Below are 15,315 nucleotides of genomic sequence, written 5' to 3' on the forward strand. Positions count from 1 at the left end.
AAATGCAGCCTCTGATTTTGACCCAGGCCCTCAGTCTCTTATCCGCCTAGGTGTAAGAAAGAGAGATTTTCTTAAACAAATAAGAATAAAACTACAAGAAGCTTAAAGAAAACGACCCTCTTTTTTAGTAAAGAATGTGTTTTATGCTCCATTTTTAATTTGTGAACTTTTGGGATGCTTTGTAGACATGTAGACTTGCTAATAGTTTCATCAGGAGCCCAGTTGACTTTGGAATTTGATGCTTATTTTATACTGAAACTATGATCTTAGAATTCCACCCTCAGCCACCTTATCTGGCAGACTTTTAGAAGTCTTAATTACCTCAGTCTTCTCATCTGAATATTGGAAACTTTAGAGCCAACTTCCTGTTTAGCAGTGGTTTCAGACATTGTAGGGTCTGTGAGGTGGGAGAAACCATCTGTCTGAGAAAGCAAGCTTGTTGATTTCCCTGCTCAGGACACAGAGGTGTGTTAAAGCCAGCCTTTCAGGGGTTTACTGAAACTGTTTCCTGTGGTCAGGGCAAGAATTCAAATGCTGTCACAGAGTCAGCCTTTGGTATTTTTACTTGCTTTTATTAGAATTCCTGGTGGGGTTAAAAAACAACAAAAAAATGTGATTCTAATAATTCTTCTGGTATATGTAATAATGTGTGTTGATTTATCATACTCTATAATTGCCTAATTTGGATGAGTTCCATCCCTACATCTTTGAGCTCAGTTTTTTTATTGTCCACTTTGATCTCTCAGTAGATGTTCCTAGTAAATCAGGTAATGTATCTGTTAGCTTCTGCTGGGTAACAAATAACCATAAAACTTCATGCAATGGGCATTTATTTCTTACACATCTCTGGGGTTCAGACAATCCAGGCTGGGCTCAGCTGGATAAATCTGCTGATTTAGGTGGGCTTTCTCATCCTCCTTCCTTTTTTTTCCTTCTCCTTTTCTTCCTTTTCTTTCTCTCTTTTTTAAAGAAATCTACAGGATTTATTCTTATATTATCTGGCATTCTCTTGTAGTAGATCAGTGTCTTGAGTTTTCTTGAGAGTCAGCATAGCATCAATATTAAGGGGTTTAGAGCCAGATTGCTTAGATTTAAATCCCAGCTCAGCCATTTCCTAACTGTGTGTTCTTAGGGAAGTTATTTATTTTTTTAGGGTCAGTTTCCTCATCTGCGAAATGGGTAAATAATACCACCCACCATATAAAGATATTACGAGGATTAAATGAGTTTATTTATGTAAAATTCTTACAACAGAGTTAACCTAATTAGCACCCAATTATTATATATTTATTATATAATTGCTAATTAGCACCCAGTTAATTAATTTTTTATTCTGAGAATGTATCAGCTTTGGTTCCCTAGGGTCTCCTCAAAGGAGCAAAGTAGTCAGGTGCCAATATTAATGGGGTCCACCTGTTTTAATATAGTGTTGGTAATTCTAGAAGCATTTATTTACTGAGTACTGTAGAAAATGCTGAAGACCCAGCTGCTGTGTCTGAGGAGCTCACAGCCTCATTGGGAAGCAAGATATATATAGCAGAGAGGTAGCCAAGGCAGCAAGCAGTTCAGTGTCAGGTCGGACAGAATCGATGGTATAGGAGGGCCAGAGGGATTTAAAGAGTAGAAAACCATTGTGGTTTGCAGGTATTTTTCAGGTCATAAAGTAAAGACCTGGAGAGCTAATGACAGTAATTTCTGGTCTCATGCTAGAATGAACAGACAGTGACAGGGACTTGCCCAGAGTTAAATCAGAGGCTGGATATAGGATTCGTATGTATAACCGTCACTTTTCTACAGAAGTTCTTGTTTCTGAGCACACCAGCCTGTAGGCAGGTCAGGGGCTCCGGGAGCTGTGCACAGTGAGAAGAGATTCATCAGTGAAAATGCCTCTGACTAGCTCAGTGGTTCTCAAAGTCCTAGAAACACAAATGCTCAGACTCTATCCCAGACCCAGAACTTAGTAAGCCCTCCAGGCGATTCCATTGCACGTTAAAGTCCGAGCCAGTGGCCTAGACTGTACAAAAGAACATGAAGTAATAATTGGTATTAGCCGAAACTGTGCCATGTACTGTGCTAATAATAAGAGCTTTACAAACATTGTATCATGCAGTCCTTATAATGTCTCAGAGGGTAGGTACTGTTTTTCAGATGAAGAAATGGAAATACATTTATTTATTTCTCCAAGATCACATCTAGTAATAGCAGAACTGGTCTGGCCTTTAATCTCAATGAAGCAGGATTTGATTTTTACACGTGGAAAGGAAACCATGATGCAATCTATTGAACTAAAGTGCTGAGGTACTTGGGGTAGGTATTCATATTTTGGGGTGGTTGCAGTCAAGGGAATCTTTGGCCATTCAAAGAACCTCCGTGCCCATTGACTGTGTTTCTTAGAAAGTAACTTCACGTATCAGGATGTTACTGACCTTCAGAAAAAGAAACAAGATTTTAGTGTTCCAAGGAAGAAAACCCAGCTCCTGGGATCTAACCCATTATTTTTTTTTTTGTGCCCTGGAAACCTTTATTTTCTTTTGGAGGTACTAAATGTCCTGGTGATTTGGGTTGCTGCTAATGACATACCGACTTCATGAAGGTGGAGCCCTGTTCCTTGTGCTCTCCGAGTTCTCAGAATTGCAGGTTACCTAGCGCTGCAGAGACCTCATTCTCACATTTGCCAGGTTCCGCATCCTCTGAGTGTCCCCTGTTTCCTGGTGCCGTGCCTTCCTGTCTTTTCTCACTGCTTCTGCCTCATTGCAGGCCTTCCTTCTTTCCCTTTCGTCTGCTGCATCTTGCCCTGGAGCTCCCCCTTCTCCAGCCAGGCCTGGACCCTTCTGACACATCAGTCTGATTGTGTCTCTCTTGCTGAGCTGCTGCTGCTGGCACTCCTGTGCTAAGCCCATTTCATTTCAGTCTGTACCACAACCTGGGGCACTAGTAGAGAGCATCGTTACCTTCCTGTAAAGGATGAGTTAAAGGCAGTTACACGTCTGACTCAGCCCACCTTCCCACCAGCCTACTCTCTGTCCTTCTTTTTGTTGTATGAATGAATGCTTTTTGATAGCTACTTTAGTTTGCCAGGGCCGCTGTAACAAAGTCCCACAAAAGTCTTAGAGCAACAAAAATGTATTGCCTCCTAGTTCTAAAGTCCGGAAGTCCGAGATCAAGGTTGGAAGGGCCATGCATGTGCCCTCTGAAACTTGTAGGGAAATGATCCTTCCGTTCCTCTTCCCACCTTCTGATAGTTTGCTGGCAGGATTTGGCTTTCCTTGCTTTGTAGACACCTCACTTCTGCCCCTCATCTTCACTTGGCTGTCTTCCCTCTGTGTGTTTCTCTGTGTCCACATTTCCCCTTTTATAAGGACACCAGTCATTTTAGGTTAAGACCTATTGGCTTCATTTTAATTTGATTACCTCTGTAAAGACTATTTCGAAATAAAATCACATTCTGAGGTCCTGCGGGTTAGGACTTCAACATATTTTTTGGCGGGGGCTGAGGGTGGTGGGATGGGATCGGGGGTGGGGGAGAGGATGGCATAATTTAACCCATAACTGTGGCTCTATTGCATGAATGAAAACAACCTATATTTATCCAATAGTCCAGAATGATGCAGCCAGCATTATGTGAAGCAGTTACATATTTGCTTATTTAAAAAAATAAAAAATAAATTAGGTCTATGTTGTCAGCTAGAAAATAGGAATAGTTTTTTGTTGTTGTTTTGTTTTTCAGTTATTCTCTGAGGCAAACAAGGATGGGGAAGAAGGCAAAGGGAGGCGGGGAGGGTATTGTTTGGCATTTGCTTGGTGGTTTTCTGTTTCTGTGTTGCTGACTGTTCAGGGAGGAGCCTGGGTGGATGGTGTGACTTACTGGCTAAGCAGGTGAGCTACGGCAAGCTCTTCCTCTGTGTGTGTGAGTAAAAGTGTTTCTTCTAGGCAGACAGATCTTTCCATCTCTGGAGTCCTTCCGTGGGCCTTGCCCGGCTTTCTGAGGAGTGGGCTGTGCTTTCCCACTGGGTAGTATGTTCAAAGGTTCATATAGTTTGTGGGAAGGGGGATGTCAGGAAGTGGGAGAGGGCAGAAAATGGACTGGGAGGGTCGAAGGAAGGGAAGTAGGCCAAAGATAGCAATGTCTAAGGAATCATTTCCCGTAGAAAAATGGACAGTCATGCATGGTAAACAAAGGAAGTGAAAACTAGAAGAAATACTGGTAACTCTGCCTTTGGAGCTCTTGTGTGTATGCCCAGGTGGCATCTTAGTGACGTGTTTGAGACATTTAATGACCGTGAGCAAGGGAGACCCCGTTGACGTTAAGTGAAGGCTAAATCAGAGTCATTAGAAGGCACGACCTTAGAATTAGCTCCTACGTTTTTCTGTAGTGGAGGATGGCTCAGTGCCTCAGCAGAGTGATGGGACACAGCACGCATGTACAGCAGTGAGGGAAGAGCTGGAACAGGTCTCCTTGGATGCTAGCACTGGGTTGGGCACAAGAGCCCCTTCTCTCCTACTGGAGCCATCCAGAGAAAAGTATGGGCCTCCGCCAAAAAGGATTCTGTGTAGAGTAAGTCCAAAGTCCTTTGGTATCTTTGAAGAAAAGGGTCCATGAGTAGCCTTCGGTGACTCTGTGTGAGTTACTACCCGTTCACTGATTTAGGTTAGGGATCTATCTGGTGCTATTAGATGCCCTTAGAGCCAGAGGATCCAGCAATGCCTGCTTCCCCACCTCCCATGAGGACCTGAGGGCATAGATGCTTGGGGAGCAGTCAGGGTACCATATTGTTGGAAACCGGGTTTTGTCTGACTCCCCCGCATAGAACTCTGTGATAAACTGGGCTGGCCCTGTGGCTTAGCCCACAGACAGGTCTCTCCTCTGAGCACAGGTAGAGTAAGTAGCACCTACCTTGGTGCTTCCCGTACCTGCCACAAGCAAGGTGGGAGAGTAGGGGCGTGGGGATGAGTTCTCTTCACCTCATTATTAGGGCTGCCTCTTAGAAAAGGCAAGTTAGGTGAAAATAAGGGAGACTGTGTTTAGTAAGTAAAGGTATATTCATTTAGGGACTGAAAAGCTAAACACAGCAATATAAAGTAAAGCAACTGTGTCTGATGTCACATGTGGTAGAGGGAGGTCGGAGTGGACTGCTCAGAACATGTGAGTTGGCATCGAAAAGTTCAGTTAACACAGGGATGGTCCCCAAATGTAGTAGAACTGAGCCTGTGATGGAGCTGAGGTAATGGTTCTTCTAAACCTTGTTCAAACTTTGAGTATAATCCCTTTTCAGGTAGAGATTTGGAACTGAGGCAAGATGTGTAGAACTTGGGCAGGGGGCCAGCTTAGCATAACAGCAGTGAGGTTTGCATATAGGCTCTGAGAGGAAAGACTACAGGAACGATTATTCAGCTTGGAGAATGGCTGGCTGGCAGGGGCCCAGGAGCATTAATAGTTTTTAAGTATATGAAGACATGTTGTAAGAATTTTAGTGAACAGATGTTTTCACTCTTCACTAAAGACAAGACTAAACAACGAATAGGCTTACTGTTAGCCTGAGGCAATTTACATGAGCATTTAGGAAACCATCATAACTGAAAATGTGGCAACATGGGAGTATTTTAATAAAGGAATCCATAGTGTTTACTTTTGGATAGTTTGGGGAAAGCACAGAAACACACTTGAGCTGACGTCTGACCTGGATGATTTTCTTTGATTTCCTTTTGCCTGTGAGGCTGTAGACTCAGAACATGCCAGCTTCCTTTTCTCCCTTCTTTGTTGGTTGTCAATATAACCACACCCTTCTGTATGACAACCTGATATTACAAGTGTACTAGAAGGAACCTTAGTTGGAGTCCTGGTCTTCAATTTCTGAGAAAATGGTTTTCCTGGGAGGTGGTGGTGAGAATCACAGGGTAAGAGCTTGGGTGTTGGTGTCAAGGAGATCTGGTTTCAAATCCTGGCTGCCACCTACTGTGTGCTTTGGGGCAAGTTACTTGACCTCTCTGAACCTGCGTCCTCATTATTAAAATGGCGATGATAATAGTACTTACCTCAGAGGTTGTTGTGAGTATTCAGTGAGATAGGTGCATAAAGTTCCAGTGCCCGGCATACAAACAGTACTCAGTAAGTGTTAGCCATTATTATTACTTTATTCTAGACTTTCAAATCACGGTTGGGAAAGCAGATACAGCTATATATATCTCTTTGTCTGGCTTATGTGAACCTTGCCTTTCTATCTCCATTACAGCTCCTGGCATTCTTGCAAGGACTCTTCACTTTCTATCACCATGGTTATGAACTGGCCAAGGATTTCAGTGACTTCAAGACGCAGCTGACCATTAGCATACAGAACGTGAGTGGGCAAAGGGGCAGACTTCCTTTCCCTGGTTAAGGAAAGGAAAAAACAAACCACGGTTCTGGTGGCAGGGAGGTCACTTATCTGGGTTGGAATGCAGGTAAGGAGGATGAGTCTTGCTTGGGTTCAAAGGGCATCTGGGGGCAGGCATTTCTAGGGTGCTTGGTGGCCCCAGGTTAGGACATCATCCTTTCCTCCATTATTTCAAAGCACTATTTATGTTTTCGGAAGTGCTGCTGCTGATTGTGTTTTAAATCTGTAGCACTAGCGTCAGGATTTCCTTTGGCAGTGGAAGCCCCACCCGCCCCAGCCCAGCCCCCCTCTGTCCATTTAGCTGCCTGGCCACACAAGACCTTGGAGTGTGTGTTGGGTGGGGGTGGGGCACACATGCTGACCTCCAGCTCGAAGGATGTGCTCTTGTTCAACTCTTAGTAAGGCTAACAGGAAATCCGTGCCAGTGTGGTTTACTCCCAACCTCCTCTCCCGAATTTTACACAGCAGGACGTTTCAGTGCTCAGAGTCCTGGCTGGGGCTCTTGGTTAGCAGTCAGTAGGGCTCAAGCCCCTTTGCACTGAGTGGAAAGTCTGCATATTGTCTTTGTCCCTGGATGATCCTGTGTAGAAAAGAAACCCAGTGCATCCATGTGGGTTGTATGGCATGGCTTTTAGAAGCCCCGACATGCTTTCCTGTGTCTTTTGAGAGAACAGGAAGTTGCAGAGTCTTGGAAAAGTTTTCACAAAACATGGCTTCCCCTTTGCCGGCTTCCCCAGAAGGCCGACTCTGAAGTGGAAATTTACACATAGCAGGTTTAGAGGGAGCAGTGTTGGCAGAAACACCTATGAGAAAGTGAGGCCCGTGCAGGAGTTGGGCCGTGATGCAGTTGCGACACAGGTCTCAGTCCATGCCATGGGCACCTGCGAGCAGGTATGTCCTTCAGGCCAGAATAGAGGCAAAGGGGCCAGGCTTTTGACCCCTGGCCCTTTTGTCCCTAGACTAATCATTGGGTGAGTACAGGCTGCCCTGGGGAAGGGAGGAACCCTCAGTGAAGCAGCTCCCTTCAGAGGAGGGAACCATCTGAGCCAACAGCAAGCAGCATTCCCTACTGCTGGAGAAATGAGTCGTCCAGTCCTGAGGGGGAGCTGGGCGGTGGACCCTCCCAGGGACCATCCAAATCAGAATCACATGGAACGCTTGTGTCAAATGCACATTTGTGGGTCCAGAGGTACTCAGTTCACCTTTAGGGCTGAGGCCTGGGCATTTGCGTTTTCTGCAAGTTCCTCAGGTGGTTTTGTTGGTCCGTAGAGTTTGAGAAATGTGGTAAAGGACATTAGGTCAAAGTATACTTCTTGAATATTTGCCTAATTTTGAGATGGCTGACGTTGGAATTAAATTATCTGCTTTTTAGCTCTAAGGATTCTATTAATTGATGTTTTGAATTGTTGGAGGTGGGAATAGGATTTTATTTCTTTGATTTGAATACAATTCCTTTCATCCCAGACAAGAAATCGCTTTGAAGGTACCAGGTCAGAAGTGGAGTCATTGATGAAAAAGATGAAGGAGAATCCCCTTGAGCACAAGACCATCAGCCCCTACTCCATGGAAGGGTACCTCTACGTTCAGGAGAAACGTGAGTGCCCGGGGCCACTGGTAACTTGGGGTGCACTCATGCCTTATGTCCAGAAGTGGAGGGTGTACCCAGTAGCGCCCGATCTAGAGTCGTGTTTTGTAAATACAGGTTTGGATGAATGAGAGTAAATTTATAGTTGTTTCCTACTGGAAGAGTGATGTCCACAAGTCTTGTCTACCACCAAGGGTCATAATTCTGTTTTCTTTGTAACTAGGAATTCCCTGGGGAACCTGGAATGCATTGAGGCTCTTTTCTCCCTCGTGTCACTCTATACGCTTGAGGTGCCTGTACCCTCAGTTTAGCTTTGAATATCATACCCGTGGCGTAGACGCCATGGAAGGATCTTGTGTGTTACACCTGATTGTCAGTGAGCATTTGTATCTTTTGGTGGACTTAATATTTAGTGATTTTGTTTTCCTTTGAGACTTGTTTCAGCAAGGCCCAAACAATCGTGACTTAGGCCCTTTCCTTCTTCGCCTCAAATCCTGTCATCCTAACATGTACATTTTAAGAACAGGAGAAACAAAAGCTCCCTCCCAGAGCCAGGAAGAAGATTCATTGCCCCGTTGGTATGCTGTCAAGGAAAGCAATGCCAGGTGCTGGTGACCAGGAGTTTCCAATGAGGACTCCAGTTCCTGCGCTAGGCCTGGGAGAGGCTTTGTGACGGGGCCGTGCTACTGCGGTAGCACTTCCAGACTTCACCCATGCTAGCGAGACAAGAAAGTCAGTTGTTGTCTGTAACGGATGGCTCTTCTAGCCTCCCTCCCATTCCTGCTTTTTTTTTTTTTTTTTTTGCTGGACTCATTTCTTCTTCTGGAGTTTTGCTGGCTTTGTGCTCTTTCATGTCCTTCTGTTGATTTTGGGTTAGGAAAATGTCTTTACTCCTGGAAGCTTCCCAATGGAACAGAATCCTCTTGGTTTCAGTGATTATTCTATTGAGTGATTACTCAAAAATTTGCTTGGGCTTGAAATTGTTCCCTGGTGGGAATGGGGACATTAGTGGGTTGGGGGTTGGAACATCAGTTGTGATGAGGGTTTAACGGCCCTCATTCTTGCAGGGATGAGCTTGTTGAGGTTTATAAGAGACAGAAGTTACTTTAGTTCTGTGTTTCATACCTACTTGATATAAAGTGATGCCTTCTTTGCCCAATGAGAAGATCTCCCCCAGAAAGTTTAAGGTCAACTTGAAAATATAAATTATTAGGGCAGTAAAAATATAGTTCAATGTCAGCTTATAATACTTAATTTACTATTGTTCTTACATACATAAAATCAGTATTGCTTTTTGGCATTCTCACATTACATTATGCAATTTTATTCAAACACTTCCTGTGTTCTTTCAACATTAGTGTCCTGACTGTCATTAGAACCACATTTTGATTCTCTGACTCAGGACTCCAGAGCATTGAGATACAGCTTTTTTGTTGTTTGAAAGTTCTTATAACTTATTATTTTGGAAATAATCTTAAACTTACAGGAGGTTGCAAGGATACTAAAAGAACAACCATATGACCTTTAACTCGATGCACTAATTTTTCACCATTTTTCCACAATTCTTTTCTCTGTGTGGGTATGTATTTGTGCACACCACAGTCACAGATACACACTCAATTTTAATTTTTTCTGAACCATTTGAGAACAGGTTGCATATACCATGCTCCTTTACTTCACTGTGTATTTTCTAAAAATAAGGATATTCTTTCATGTAACCATAGTTACCATATCCAGGAAATTTAACATTGATAAAATATTTCATCTAAATGACATTCCATATCCCAATTTTGTAAGTTGTCCCAATAATACCCTTACAGAGCATTTTGTTTTTCTCCAGTGCAGGATGTCATTTGGCTGTTAGTTGTCATGACTTTAATCTCCTTTATCTGCAACACTTCCTCAGCCTTTCTTTGTCTTTCATGACATTGACAATTTTGCAGAATATAGGGCAGTTCTTTTATATATTTTTCTTCAGTGTGGGTTTGTCTAATGTTTCCTCAAGGTTAGATTCAGGTCAAGCATCCTTGGTCAAACCCTGTACAAGTAACATTGCATTCTTTTTTGGGTGCCACATCTGGGGGCACAAGATGGCCCTCTGTCCCTCACTGGTGATGCTAATTTTGATGACCCCGTCAAGGTACTACCTGGATTTTCCCCTGTACAGTCACTATTTCCCCTTGTAACTAATTAGCAGTCTGTGGGGAGCCACCTTAAGACCACATAAATATCCTTCTTTTCATTGAACTTTGCTCCCCACACACCAGCATCCATTGACAGTCCTGCCTGAACTGACCTTTACTATGATGGTTGCAAGATGACGATTTCTCATCTCTGCCACTTGTTCCACATTTATTAGTTGTTATTTAGTGTGCTGTAAGGAAGCAACCTCCCTTCTCCTCTTCCTCCCTTCCTACATCCCTCCCTCCCTCCTCCATTCATCCATCCCATCCATCCATCCATCCATCCATCCATCCATCCATCCATCCATCCCATCCATCCATCCATCCATCCATCCATCCGTCCCATCCATCCGTCCCATCCATCCATCCATCCATCCATCCATCCATCCATCCATCCCATCCATCCCATCCATCTATCCATCCATCCATCCATCCATCCATCCATCCATCCATCCGTCCCATCCATCCGTCCCATCCATCCGTCCCATCCATCCATCCATCCATCCATCCATCCATCCATCCATCCATCCATCCATCCATCCCATCCATCCATCCATCCATCCATGTATCCATCCATCCATCCATCCATGTATCCATCCATCCATCCATCCATCCACGCACCCACCCATCCATCCCATCCATCCATCCACTCATCCATCCATCCACCCATCCATCCATCCATCCATCCATCCCATCCATCTATCCATCCATCCTTCCATTATCAGTTTGGACTTACAGATTCCCATTTATTCATAGGGTAAATTCATTACTGTCCTTATTTGTTTTGATGCGCAAATTGTCCAAGATACCGCACTTTTGGAATCTTTGTGTTGTGCTACCACTGAATTTTTTTTCTCTAAGCTACAAAGATATATTAGAATGGTTGGTATTTTCATTTGTCTTTAATATTCCAATGTAGACACTTACTGTATTGCTTTCTAAGTTTACTGACTGACATCCAACACTTCCAATGGGCAGTCATACCTTGAAAAATAATTATTAAATGTTTGCTAAATCTCTTCATTTTATCATTTTTTCACCATTTCTGCTATGTGATCTCTGTAAGCATCCAAGACTAGTATTGACTGAGGTCCTTTCAGGCTAATGATGCCAAGATGCCTTCTTCCTCTAATAGTACTTTGTTGTTCAAAATAGAGTAATTGGCCAAGCACGGGGTAAAACCAGAGACTTTGTCATAATTTGACTGTGGGGAATCTCCCTCTTTCCTAAGGGAGAATTTTGAGTTACAAACTCCTTAGATTACATTTGGGCATTTACAGTTCCATTCTATATCTCTGGTGTCTCTGAGTTTCCTTGTCTGTTTTTCAGATCTTCTTGAGTTCTACTGAAGTGACAATTAGGGGCTTGGAAGTAGGTCAGAGTCCTTGTATGTCAGTGCGCAGAGTCACAGAGCAGCTGTGTGGGAAGCATGCAGTCATCTCACCAGCTGAAAATGGTGACAAGTGCTTTGATGAGCCTTTCTGTGTTCTGTCCTCAATCATCTTACTCCAGTCAGGAGGGAGAAAGGGAACGTCAAATGGAGATTGATGATGGGAAAGTGAATGAATTTCTCCAGGGAACCTCTACTTCCCTTATGTTTTAAGACCCACTGGGTGTAGCATTTAGTGGGAAGCAGTCTTCCTTGGTCCCTGGGGAAAGCCCTGGGTCAGTTCCATTTCCAGCCTGTGGGATCAGATGTCTGCCTGTTCCACTCTAGCTGGTGTGGGGAATATATTGCCCCTAGAAAGTTTAAGGGTAGGTGAGCATTGTGGGTTACTATTGTGGGTTACGTGTTGTGTGTTTTTCTGGCGTGCAGGGGACATACATAGATGTTTTATGGGAAACATTACCTTGCAGGTCACTTTGGAACATCTTGGGTGAAGCACTATTGTACATATCAGCGGGATTCCAAGCAAATCACCATGGTACCATTTGACCAAAAGTCAGGAGGAAAGGGGGTGAGTTCATATTTTAAATTTCATGCTTGGCTAATGAATAATAATTATAATGCGTGTATAAAGTAACACTTCCAGTGTTTCACTGTAATTTTCTTAATTTTTATATAGCAGTTCCAGAAGGCATAGTACCCTACAAAGTAACTAAAACCAGATGATTACTTGTAGCTCTAAACTATATTAAGAATCACAACTAAGAAAGATTTTCTTGTATTTCACATCTATGCGATATTAAGTGTGTCAAATGTAATTAGATGCTGCAAATTCTTGAGTGACGTCATCCATTGAAATTGACGCATGCCACTGTCACTTGGTACCTCCAGGGCTGCCAGTTGGCAATTTAGATGTTCCAGTTATCTATTGCAGAGTAACAGATCATCCAAAAACTTAGCAACCTTTAAAACCGTATGAGGCATTTTAGTATTTCTCACAGTTTCTGTAGGTTGGTGAGCGTTTGGATGGGTGGTTTGAGCTCAGGGTTTCTCACGCAGCTGCAATCAGATGGTGAGTATCCCTGGAACAAGGAGGGTCTGAAATAGCTTAAGGCTGGTCAGCTGTAGCTTACTTCCTTCCTCATCGCCATCACTTCCCACTTTCTCTGTATAGTCTCAGGGCCTGCCTGTGTGGGCTAGTTTGGGCTTCCTCACAGCATGGTGGCCTTGGGGTAGCTAAAGGTTTCCAGAGTGAATATTCCAGCAACGAAAGCCGACACTGCATTGCCTTTTAAAGATCTGGCCTTAGAAGTCGTATCATCTTACTTTTGTCCTATCTGTTCAGGGAAATAGCCACAAAAGCCCACACAAGTCTACCCAGTTTAAATGGGGTGGATGCAGGCCTTGTCTCAGTGGGCGGAGTGTCAAGGTCACATTGTATGAAGAGTGTGGGGTGGAAGATATTTTTGTGGCCATCTTTCGAAGAGTCATTCAGGCTGGATCAGCCTTCTGGGCTGTTGTTGGGACTCCATGCTTTGCTGCCAGGGTTCTCCTTTCCTCGGTCCCGCTTACTGAAGCCTGATTTCCTTTTTAGGTGATCTGTCTTTTCTCTCTGGCTGCTCTTCATGTCTCCTTCTTCCCTCCTTCCCTCCCTCCCTCCTCCTTTCCCTTCTTCTCCCTCCTTCTCTCCTCCCTCCCTCCCTCCTTCTCTTCTTCCTTCCTTCTGCATGTCATTATGATGGTCCTATGTGTAACTTTTTTTTTTTCAATCTGTTGTGCTTGGGAATTTTTGGCCTTTCTGGGTTTGAGGGTTGGTGTCTTTCAATAATTTTGGAAAGGTCCTACTGATTATCACTTTGGATTTTGCTCCCTCTCGTTATTTCTGTTATCTCCTTCTGGAGATATTTTAATATTTTCAGTAAAAATATTTTTTCATCTCTTTAAATCTCTGGACTCCATTCTGGATAATGTCTCTGGTTCTTCCTTTAGTTTAGGTAGTTTTTCAGCTGTGTCTAATCTGTTGGTAAATTAGTCCTCTCTAAGTATTCCGACCCCGGTCCTACCTGGGGTGCATTTTTGTGCACCCTGTTGGGTTTGCGCATGTGTGGGCATTTCAGTGTAGAGGCTAGAGTGCTGGCTTTGGAATCACATTGCCCGAGGCAGTCATGCTGCATGCTGTGATGGCGCTCTTTGCTGCTCCCTCCTGCGGCCCCCATGCTCTCTACCATGTCCGGTTTTTCTTCCTGGCTTTTATCTACTTAGGCCACAACAGGGAAGTTTATCGGTATCTCTATTCCTTCCCTGTATATAAAGCAAAAAATGCCAAAGCCCTTTTCACGTTTCCTGTCAGAGGTGAGGTTGACTTATAAATAATCTCAGGAAAACTGATATGTGAAAATATCAAAACATAGAGAAATTACACTTAGACGGAATATTAAAAATTTATGTTACTAGGTCTCTCCTGGTATTCATGAAATGGAAATAGAGTTAGGTCTGCCTTTCTTGGGTGAGTCACCGTCCCTTTCCAACTCTTAGTCCTTCTAGAAATCAGTTTCATGGAATTATTCTCTTAAACAGTCTTTATTTTCGGGCTTTTTATCTTGTGCTTTCCTAAACCTTTAATGAAGAACTCTTGTATTTTCTCTACTTCTTTCTTACCACACTTGAAAGTGGAGAGTGGAGACCAATTAGGGGGGATATATTTGGGAGTCCCCAGACTTCAGTGAGATAATAGTAAATACCTCATTGAGTTAAGAGGATTATATGAATCTTTCTTGGGGCAGAAACTGGGACACAATGAGCACTATATTAGAAGCTTGATATTATGATAATCAATTTTCCTAATAATAATTCCTTGTATTTATATTATATCTCATATTTTTCTAAGTCTTTTTATTGTCCTATGTTATCCTTTTTTTATCCAGTTTTCCTTTTTTACAAAAGAGGAAATTGATATTCAGAGAGAGAAAATGATGTCTAAGGCCACGCAGCTAATGAGTTATAGAGCCAGTACTCAAACCCTGATTCTGGTCCACAACTCCTGATTCTGAGGCCTATAGCAATGCTGATACAGAATTATTTATAGCTCATTGTGTAATATGTAAATTAATATATAGTTTTACATTAACAATCGTGCATAACACCTAGAAATAGCTTTCCATGGCGTGGACTTGGTTTCCTCAGCGTTAGGATGGAGGAAGAATGAAGGCTAGCTGTCTGGAGGTGTTTCTCAAGTTAGAAAGGAGAATCAGGTGTCTTTATACACGTGTTTGTGCAAAGCTCTCCTAGCAGCGTGAGGTAGACTTACCATAGATAATAGGGTCTTTCCTCGTCCAAATGTGCTTTTGCTCCACCCTTCCTCTCCTTTCACTGTCCCTTTCCTTTGGATTATGTTCCTTTGAAAATACCTGCTTTTCTCTTCGCTTGTGGCCAGGAGATGTGAGCAGATTTGCTCCATCATTGGCAACCAGACCCTTTGTAGTGAAAGGGACTTCCCTGAACTCCAGGTACCCCTCTGCAGGAGCAGCCCGAAACTAGCCCTGTCCTTTCCCTGACGAAACCTTTCACTATTTTCCCACTGCTTTCAGGATACAGTCTGCATGGTCTGGCCCCTGCCTCCCGCAAACTCTTTCTCATTCCACTTCCCTTCCTGCTCTGGGATTCCAGCCACACCAGCTTTCCTTCAGCTCCTTCTGGGCTGGATGGGTCCTGACCACGGGCCTTTGCCACCTGCTCTTTTCCATCCTTATCCTCTTCTCCTGCTCTTGTCTCTTAATGACTCTTTCAAGT

At 43.4% G+C, this 15,315-nt stretch overlaps 1 protein-coding gene across 3 annotated transcripts in view; it reads left to right on the forward strand.

The window, feature by feature from the left end:
* ARHGAP26 (Rho GTPase activating protein 26) overlaps positions 1-15,315 on the forward strand; it is a 446,018-nt gene that overhangs the window by 153,469 nt on the left and 277,234 nt on the right. For all 3 annotated transcript variants that reach the window (XM_081036347.1, XM_081036348.1, XM_081036346.1), the window contains exons 7-9: positions 6,231-6,335; positions 7,836-7,965; positions 11,997-12,097. In XM_081036347.1, coding sequence (XP_080892473.1) covers positions 6,231-6,335; positions 7,836-7,965; positions 11,997-12,097 — 336 coding nt within the window. The remainder of the gene's footprint in view (positions 1-6,230; positions 6,336-7,835; positions 7,966-11,996; positions 12,098-15,315) is intronic.

The sequence above is a fragment of the Rhinolophus hipposideros genome (genome assembly GCF_964194185.1).
Source record: "Rhinolophus hipposideros genome assembly, chromosome: 23".
Classification (NCBI taxonomy): domain Eukaryota; kingdom Metazoa; phylum Chordata; class Mammalia; order Chiroptera; family Rhinolophidae; genus Rhinolophus; species Rhinolophus hipposideros.